Source organism: Cyrtonyx montezumae, unplaced genomic scaffold, assembly GCF_038088225.1.
Source record: "Cyrtonyx montezumae isolate F1298 unplaced genomic scaffold, pur_monq_1.0 scaffold_0, whole genome shotgun sequence".
In the NCBI taxonomy this organism is placed as follows: domain Eukaryota; kingdom Metazoa; phylum Chordata; class Aves; order Galliformes; family Odontophoridae; genus Cyrtonyx; species Cyrtonyx montezumae.
In genome coordinates this window covers 8,822,174-8,831,975 of record NW_027071824.1, presented here as the reverse complement: position 1 = coordinate 8,831,975, position 9,802 = coordinate 8,822,174, and the positions used below count along the sequence as shown (strand labels likewise).

The 9,802-nt window shown below is 47.4% G+C and overlaps 1 protein-coding gene across 1 annotated transcript; it reads right to left on the bottom strand.

Moving 5' to 3' along the window:
* Nucleotides 1–1,482: 1,482 nt before the first annotated feature.
* LOC136056779 (proton-coupled zinc antiporter SLC30A1-like) lies at nt 1,483–6,498 on the bottom strand. The gene is made up of 2 exons (XM_065749161.1): nt 5,697–6,498; nt 1,483–2,686 (listed from the first exon to the last, which is right to left on the bottom strand). Exons 1-2 carry the CDS (start codon nt 6,322–6,324, stop codon nt 1,770–1,772), a joined length of 1,545 nt encoding a protein of 514 aa, XP_065605233.1. The 5' UTR covers nt 6,325–6,498; the 3' UTR covers nt 1,483–1,769.
* Between the last annotated feature and the right edge of the window lie 3,304 nt (nt 6,499–9,802).

The following is a 9,802-nucleotide window of genomic DNA, read 5'->3' as shown; positions in this document are numbered from 1 at the left end:
ATACTGTTGAAAACCTGAAAACCACAGCATCAAAGAATTTTGTAAGGCCAAAACTATCCTTGCTTCCCTCTGTTGTGCCTGGGTATTGTAATACATTTGAAGGTGCGAACACTAACAGCTTAGTATCCCACACTCCTTCCAGCACCTTCCAATAACAGATCTCAGAGCTGTTCACACATGAGTTGAGCCTCACAACACCCCTGTGAGGTAGGTATTATTCCCATGTTAGGTCAGGGAAACCGAGGCAGAGTGTTTATCTGAAGTGCCCAGAGTCATATAGCAAACAATGGAAGATGTGAGCGGCTTTCCAGGTTGGAGCACAGGAGCAGTCGATCAATGACCAGGCATTATTCCCCATACACAACTCACAAGTGGATCGACAGGGTCAGGGTTTTAGATCAGATTCCTTTTAAGTTTCATCTTCAACTCTTGCCTAGTCTCTGCCAGATTCAGAGTCCACAGCTCAGCTCCTCCAGTGAAGGTGTAAGTTGGCAGCACGCTGTAACAGCTTCTTTATGGCCAGTCATCAATTAACTGATTTAACATTTTAAACCATAGAATCAGATACTCCTTAAGCAAAATTATGCAATACAAATCTTACAAAGGAAAGTCCAGTGAATGAAATCCTACTCCCCCATACACTACAGCAGAAGCCAGACGGATAATCCCAAGATGCTGCAGAGACCAGGACCACAGACACTGCAAGTGCTTGCAGACAGACTTAACTACACGCAAAATGCCTCACTGGATTACTGGTTATGGAGGCTATGTCAGTGCTTTTGAAAAGCATCAATTTGACTGTCAGTGCTTGACAAACTTTCCCCTGACAGAGCACTTACTGACACAGCTAAGTTACACTCTTATTAGTAAACTCAGCATCGGTTAAAGCTGAAGCTCCAGCTCATCACTCGTGGCAGTCAAAGATACCTTAAGCTCAAAGACTTTTCTGATGATACGCAACTTGGAAATAATGAAAAACACCAGAAAATCTGCAAAATATTGAAGTATGCATTACTTTATCTGCCAGTCTCACATCTTGATCACAAAGAGTATACAGCAGCTCAAACTTTCATTTTGAGTAAAAATAAACAAAAACCTTTCACATCTGATATTTTCACAAGCCATTGACTTCAATTACCTCACTACCTTTCCAGAAAAAGTGGGGACGGTTTCTAACAATCATCTGATGCTTCCTTTAAAATATGCTATGTGATATATTCGTAAGAAAAGCCTTCACATTTTTTGTTACGTAAGTTTAAGAAAAATACGTGAAACTGACAAGTGGTTTCCAGTTTTAAGTAGTTATAGCTTTAAAAACTTTCTATCGACTTTGGTTTCCTTTAGGGCTTCTAAACAAACAATATATTAAAATATCTACAAATCAAATATTAAAGGAAAAAGCAGGTCCAAGAAATCTGTAACACAAACTGAGTTCCTATAAGCTCATCCCTCAAGTATATTTTAGCTGAAAAAAAAATAATTTGAAGCACAACAAAGTGACTGAGCTGAAATGTTGAAACTGGCTTTCTGAAGTTGTTACAGCATCGGCGCACTTTCTGTCAGTCTCAGTACAAAGTCAACAGAAACACCGTATATGACAGTGACATCATGTTCTTTAAAACAAGCATTCTAGATTTAGCAATGTGACAAGAACAAGGACTTCAGCAATTACGCTACTTGGCAAAATTGCGTCTCAAACATCTGCCTCTTCCTCTTGCAGTACAGCTGTTGTCAAAGTCACCAAAACTCAGGTAGCACCATTCTGGGAGTTACAAAGATGATTCGAACTGCTCGTTCTGATTGGTGTTTGCCTCTAGCTTCACTGCAGGTACACTCTCCGATTTAGTCCTTCTCGTTTTGTTATGCGGAAATTCAATGACAACCTCTGAACAAGAAATACTAAGCGACGAAGATTTTTCTGTCTTCTTTCCAGTACTATCTTCTACTGTTCCACAACACTGCTTCAAAGCACACTGAGTTCTGCAAGGAAACTCACATGTCCCCCTCCCTGATTCAGAGCCAACGCTGGCAAACTCAGGCTGAATGGTAGTTGCATGAATCCCTTCATCGTGAAAGATCTCCTTTATGCGCTTTGCCACTATCTTGTACGTGGAAGGGTCAGGACACTTTATGTGAGCCGTGCCAATGATCCTACTGCCTGCTAGCTGCCAAATGTGTAATTCATGGACTGCTTCAACTCCTTCAAGGGTACGTAATTTTGAGTTCAAAGAATGAACATCTATTTGTTTGGGAACAGTCTGTAGGAGTATAAGGGCCGACTCCCTAAGTAACGGGTAAGTCGTGTAAAGGAGGATACAAACCATAATCAAACAAAGAACAGGATCTAAATATAGCAACCAGCATGGACCAGCCACCGTAATGCTCTCTAGCTCAGACTTGTTTGCACTGCCAAGAGGGTGGGATAAAGTAGCATTCTTCACGCAATGGCTATTGACACATGGATTAAAGCAGGGCCCATCTTTGGGGCATGGATTCCACAAACCATAGAAGAGCAAGGCATTCACTACAACAATTACTGAACCTAAGGCATCTCCAAAAACATGCAGAAAAACTCCACGCATGTTCAGCTGTGCACTAGAGTCTTCCTCGACCTCTTCAACATCCAGAGAATAATGACCAGCGTTCCCATTCACCTGTAGGTCAGTCGTGTCTTCCTTCATATCACCTGACAAGAAAGCAGTAGAGCCATTAGGCACACGCTATAATAAAAATCCCCTTCCATGTTTTCTGGCTGCTTAAACATTAGGCAATTTACTTTCCAATTCTTCAGTGAAGAACTGTGGAGCACACAGATAAAGGTTGCTTAAGTAGCTAAGTATTTTATGTTTGTTTCGTCTTCTGGAAGGCCAGATAATCACATAGCGAAAATCTCTCCAGTGCAATAGCAGTGCAGTTCTATTTTATATTACATTTTATGAAATAAGCTCAAAAGCAGTTTAGATACTACTTTATAGTCCTTTTTTTTTTCCCAGGTTGAATGGTTTGTTTCCAAAAGACCTTTGAAATCAAGGAGGAGGAATCACTCCTGAGACACCAGCAGAACTGCGAGATACAGTAAGTGGAGCTTTGGAGGTCTAACAGGCAGAACCTGTCAGCAGCATTGACTATAGATAGGACAGTGTAAGTTATCCCTTAAGTCCTCAGAAGCTATGAATTTGTGCTATTTGTATTCCAGTGTATATAAAAACATGTTTTTAGTACATTTCTTTCCAAATGACATGCAGCTGTTGAGTGGCATATAGCTGTTGATGCCCAAAGCCATGCATTATGAATCATGTAATTCATAAAAGAACTTTTTAGTACCCTCCCCTGTCAAAATGAGCTCCATCACACCCGACAAACTGTGCAGGAACAAATGCACACACCATTATAAAAGGCAGCATGAAGTTTTTGAAAGAAATCATTTTGCAAACTAAAAAATTGGAACTATTTTACAAGATTCACTTTTTGCAGTGCTAAAGAAATGTAACGGGCACTGGCCGCTGGCCTGACAAAGTAAAACAAGGAGCTCTCACTGCTTCCATGGTTATTGAGTTTAGAGCTTTGTAAACATTAACGTGTTAATATGGCCTACAGCTCTTGTCACTCTGCTCTCATGACTAATTTTGTGATCACAGAAGTGTCTACAAGGCCCTTTCTCTTCCAAGGAGGCAGGCACACACGGAGCTGGCCGAGCAGTATGTCAGCCCCAAGCCCTGGGTTCATTGTGTCAGGCACCATGGCTCCATCCTAAAGCTCCAGCTACATCTTCCACAGTTTCTAGGAGTTATGGAACAAGGAAGTGTCACTGGGACCAGTAATTTGCCAGAGAAGTGAGTAAGCTAGAGGAAAATATCTGAAGTTACAGAGTTCAGACTTTGGGGTTCACAATGAGGGCACAGAAAGAGGACACTTCTGATCCTGCTCCATACAAAGCATTTGGGACAAAGGGGATTTGGAGAGCTAGCGTATAGGAGTGGGTAGCAAGAAGCATGGTTCCAGAAAGCTCTGAGCCTTTTCAATGGTTAAAATATCTCAATTTGAATTTTGACTCATTTAAACCTAACTATAAACACATTACTTTACTGAAAATGTATGCACAAAGAGGCCTGTGCAGGACTAGCCCCTGAGGCTATCATGAGAATTTCACTTCAACCTCAGGAGAAGAGAGTCTACCATTCCTCACAGTTCCCTGCTGAGGTACAGCACCACTTTCTGCAATTTCCCTGATCTTCACCTGCACCCCTTACAGCTTCTTACAACTCTTCGCACACCTTTACCTGTGACACTTCCACGGGTCACAGTGAATAACTCCATCCCTTACATAATCATGACATAGCAGAGAAGGAAAGGCAAACTTACTTGAAAGTTTCACCGTGACCAAAATTATGCCCTGTTACTTACACAATGCCCACAACAAATTCTTTGCTATTGCTGAAAGGACACCCACAAGATGTTCCAGACAAGTTACCCAAAAACAGTGCATGTTTTAACCCACAAAAGAAGTCAATCTTTTAGCCTACAACTAGACAAGAATTTAGCTGAAAGCACAACTTACATTTCAGCAGGCACGAACAATTCACAGGCCAAGGTACCAATTAGATCAATGGCTAAATGAATTTTACATTGTTTGAAACTAATTATTAGGATAGTTTTGTTGGGACTAACATGACACAAAGAGGTTATTTTATTTTGTGGTTAAGAAAGGAGTGTAATATATTCAGAGGAACTTTCAGTCTTTTCAAAAGCAACAGACTCAAAACACTAAAGAAGCTAAAGAGAAAAAGATGAACTCCTGAGTTTCTCAGATGTCCATGGGAATTTCTGACCACTGAAATACTGAAACTGTAGCAAAGTTCACCCTACAGAGGAAAGAGCAACCTAAGCTAATTCAGCAGTCTCTCCTAATGTTTCCCTGAGAAGAAAGGAGATAGGTGGATCTGAGGACTGAGAAGAGAGATGTGGCCGTAAGGACTAACACTCTTTCTTCCCTGTTATAGGGATGCAGTACGAGGGAAGAGGAGAAGCAGGAAACGCACAGCTTCCACTGACACACAGTATTCAGCTTAGACCAAGTGACTTCTAAGCAAGTCACCCAGGCTTCTGGATCCACTAAAAAAAATAACCAAGAATGTGTGCTCTGAAGCCAACAAGCTCTGCATTCAGTACCTACTGCATGACTTCCTCAGCTCCAATTGGTAATTTCCAAGATTTCTTCTACACGTGCCTTGAAGAAGCACTGCATTACTGTATGTACTTCAGTACACTACATCCAAGTGGGAGAAAAATCTCTCAGGTAGCTGACAACTAGAGCAACAGAGAGATCCGGCTGTCAGGACCAAGGTGCTGAGCTGCAGTTTGATGTACAGCCAGCTCAGCCGTCAGGGCACTGTCCTGTGACAGGCAACCACCGCCTGTCACACACCTCCTCAGCCAGCACCAACTTTTCTCAAGGCGAAGAGCACTTCACCCCAAGCTTCATCCCTGACCTGCCTGCAAGAAAAAGGCACGACCCAAGGCGCTCCTTTTAACACCTGGAGAAAAGGCTTGAGGCGGAGGTGCCGCCTGCCCCACTAAGCAGCTTTCCTGCCCTTTCCCTAAGGACGGCCGGCCCCACGGAACTCGCCCCAACGCCGTCCTCGGGGACGGGACCTCTCCCGCTCTCCCGGGACGGGCAGAAGGCGCGCAGGGCTTACCGAGCTTCTCCTGGCTGACCCCGTTGGAGCTGCTGCAGTTCTCCACCAAGGTGCTGGTTTCCTCGCGGTGCAGCGCGGCCTCACCATCCGCGGGGGCTTGCTCGGCCTTGGCGCTCCCCCGGGGGAGCCGGGCGTTGCCCCCGTGCGCGTGCCCGTGGGAATGGCCGTGCCCGCCGACGCCGTGGTGGTTGAAGAGGCAGAGCCCCAGCAGGTTGATGATGAGCCCCGCCACCCCCACGGCGATGACCACCAGCGGCTGCTGGATCTCGTGGGGCTCGGTGAAGCGCTCGATGGCCTCCAGCAGGATGGTGAAGCAGAGGGCGGTGAGGAAGACGGCGTTGACCAGGGCGCCCATCACCTCGGCCCGCACCCAGCCGAACGTGTTCTTCTTGGTGGCGCGGGTCCGCTGGGCGAAACGCACGGCCACCAGCGCCACGACCAGGGCCATGACATCGGAGAGCATGTGGAAGGAGTCGGACAGCATGGCCAGCGACGACGTGACGCGGCTCACCACCACCTCCACCATAAAGAAGAGGAAGGTGAGCGCCAGCATGCACAGCAGCCGCGCCCGCCAGTTCTGCCACCACCGCGGCCCGCCCGGCCCCTTGGCCGCCATCCCCCCGCACATCGCGCCGGGGCGAGCAGCGGCGGTGACCGCCGGCCCCGCCCGGCCCGGGCGCGAGGAGAGCTGCCGAGCGGCCCGCGGCAGAGCCCCAGCGGCGAGCGCGGCCCCGTCTCCTCCGCCGCCGGCCCGACCGCCGCCGTTCCCTCCGCTGGCGCCGGGCGAGCAAACTTTGCACCCGAGCCCCCTCACTCTTTCCACACGGAACCCGAGCCGGCGCGGCCACGCCCCCCAGCCCGCGCCCCATTGGCCACTGCCCCTCCGCTCGGCGCGGCCCGCCCGCCCCCGCCCCCCGCCTCGCCCACCATTGGCCCGCTCGCCTTCGCGACAGCCGGCCCCTCCCTGGTGGGACCGCCCGCCGGCGGGCCGGTGGGCGGGGCTCTGCGTGACGTCACACAAGCGGCAGCTCCGATTGCTGCGGCCCGGCGGCTCCTCCCACGTGGTCCCGCCCCGCGGCGAGCGGGACTCGTGCAAAAGGTGCGCTTCTTCACACGGCCCGGCCGGCGCGCGCTCGGGGGGCGGGGCTTCCCCCTGCGGGCCGGGCGGGTTCGCGCGGGGCTTCGGGGGCGGGGGGGGACGCTTCGTGACGTCACGCGCGGCCGTCGTGGCCGAGAGCCGTTGTGTGTGCGCGGCGGGCGGAGGTGGGGGGATAGTGTAAGTGATGAGATGCAGCTGCAACTATCGCAGCTGCGTGATTTGTAGTTACAGCGTACGTAGAGATACGTGTAATTGCGTATAGTTATATAACCGTGGTAGTTAATAGTTTAATTATTCAGGCAGAAGAAGGAAGTAGTTGTGCTTGAGGAGGCTTTGGGGAGCTGTAGTCTATGAAAACCATTCATATGCTTGTAACACAGCCCATGGATGCCAATCGTTCCGTTGAATTTGTGGTCAAGGAAAGAAAAAGGAGAACATCTTCGGAGACTTTTGAAAAAGTGACAAAAATGTCAGTCACAAAGGTCACTGAATGGCAAAGTTGACGCGTTCCTTTGCCTACTGTGTCCCAGGAGGGCCAGCAGGCATGGCAGCAAGGAGCAGAGCAGCCATGGATGTTCTGTGCAGGGGTGGAGAATGAAGAGCGAGGAGGCAAACAGCCACAGCTGCTTGTAATGTGTGGCCACGGCTCGGTGCATGCAGTACACGCAGGCAAAACTGGTGCTCGGGAAGGAAGAGGTAGCAGGAATACAAGAGCCCATTGCTACGCCTGGACATTCCAGAGGGATCTTGACCTGGGGACTATGCAATGGACTTTGGCAGCTGGAGTAGACTCAGCAAAGTTCCAGCAAGGCCGTGGGTGCCCGCCATGTTGCTCTGATCTTTGTGTGCCACTGTCTCTTCTTCACTCATGCTACAGAGTCGTCGTCTTCACATTGTGCGCAGAGCATTGGGCACAACAGGCACTCCCTTGCTGACCCGTGAACCTGATCCCTATTTTCTGTGAGATTATCCTTATCAACATCTAGGTCTGCTCTGTTTTTAATTTAGCTTAGGAAACCGTATGGAATGTTTTAATGACTACCAGTACTCTTAAAAGTGCTGCAAGAGAGTCAGCAATCAGATTGCTGTAACGTTTTCCTCATCTACTTGGCTTCCTGCGTGCCATAATATCATTTAATAAGGTGTTGTAGATAATCGGGAAGCTGACCATCAATTACACAATTACTGTGGAACATGCTCATGTCCTCTGCTTCTCGCCCCCACACATGGCCATTAGTTAATGAGGAAGACTTAGCAAATGCAGGATATATGGGTCAAAGAAACTAGCACAACTTAAGCATCCTTTGGTTCTTGGGGGATAACATGAGGATTGGCATTAATCCACTGAAATTTGTGTGGTAAGGAAGAGCAAGGAGTTTAGTGGCCTTCACCTGCTGGACTTCAGGAATTTCTGAAACCAAGTGTTAGTTGGCTCCCCTTAGCTGTCATCATACTTTTCTTGATGAGTGGAAGTACTGTGCCTCCGCTTCTCGGTGAAATTGGCAGGATATCAATATCAGCACCATCCTTAGCAATAAAACTTGACTGACATCAAACATAAACTGCATAAAAACCTTTCTTAGTGTGTGAACAATGCCTAGATGAATTTGGGATCCTTTTTGAGGCCTCCTTATCTGCTCAAAGATCCCTTGAAACTGATCAATCCGCTGTTTTCCCATTATAGGACAGCATGTTCTAGTCCTGCCCTTGTCCACGGTTAGCTTTTCTTCTTACTACACCTGGCTGAATACTGAATTCCTTCTGGGGCAAAAATCCACAACACAGGGATCATATATCTCAGGAAACAGTGAGGATTAAATTATTTGCCAGGCTGGAAGGGATATGGTTCCTCTAGCCTTCTATTGATCCCCAGTAAATAGGGCTGGGCATCTAGATTTGCTCTAGGGTACTCAGCAGCCACAGTTATCTTCATTCACTTCAAATGCAGGGACTTGGGTTAACAATCCTCAGTGGTAGCCTGGTCCTGCTGCTGGACATGGTAGACACAGATGCTACCTCTGCCCCAGAATCTTTCTCATAAACCAGTGTGCCCTACACAGTTTTTCCCAGGTTTTTCTATTGTTTTACCATGTGTCAGCATCCATGAGGAACAGGGATTGTACCTAAATTTTGGACTGTCCATGTGGCAACATTATAAATGTTAAGATTAATAGGAAGGTAACTGTTGAAGGTACCTAATCAAATCTTAAGTGTGTGTACTTAAAGGAGAACATTTTGTTCCTTATTATGTGTTTTGAGAATACTATATCTTCAAAGTAGGGAAGACTGGGTTTTTTATTTTGTTTTGCTTCGTGGGTATTTTTTTTTTAGGCTTCCAGGCATTGTGACTAACCCAATTCTTCTCTGGGCTCTGTTTCCGTTCCACACATGTGGAATGAGCAGTTTCCAAGTCTGCTTGCTTACTGAAAATGCTCCATTTTCTGAGGGGAGAGGTGACTCTGGATCTCCAGTGAGCAGCTTCATACCATCCCAGATCTGGATGACAAGGCAGGAAAAAGCTAGACAGAGCTGCTTCGTGTTGCCTGTTCTGTGGCAAAATTTTCTGCACTGAGTGCTGCTGAACTCGCAGTCTGCTGAACACTGTGGGAAGAATAGGACTTTGGTTGGGAGATTCACTGTTACTCAGCATGTTTGCTGAGTAAATAAAGTCATTACTTTTTCCTTTGAATCTGTGCAAGTTTCGCATGTGGAGAGAGGTCAGCCACAAAGGGCTCTTCTTCACTGCCTGCCTTTACACTTGGAAAAGGTGGAGCCTTGTCTGCAGTCCTCTAATCCAGACACATATCACAGAGCATGCTGCCTCCTTTTAACACCTAACTTGTTCCTTTTCTGCACAGTCATCAGACCTGTCTGCTTTTAATAAAGGCTTGTAAGACTCTGACAAACATGACTCCATCTGTCTGTTCCACTTCAAGGCTGTCAGTGTTCATTTTAGGCTGTGTTTCTTGCAGGCAATGTCTCTCTGTTAGCTGTCCTTGCGAGGTTT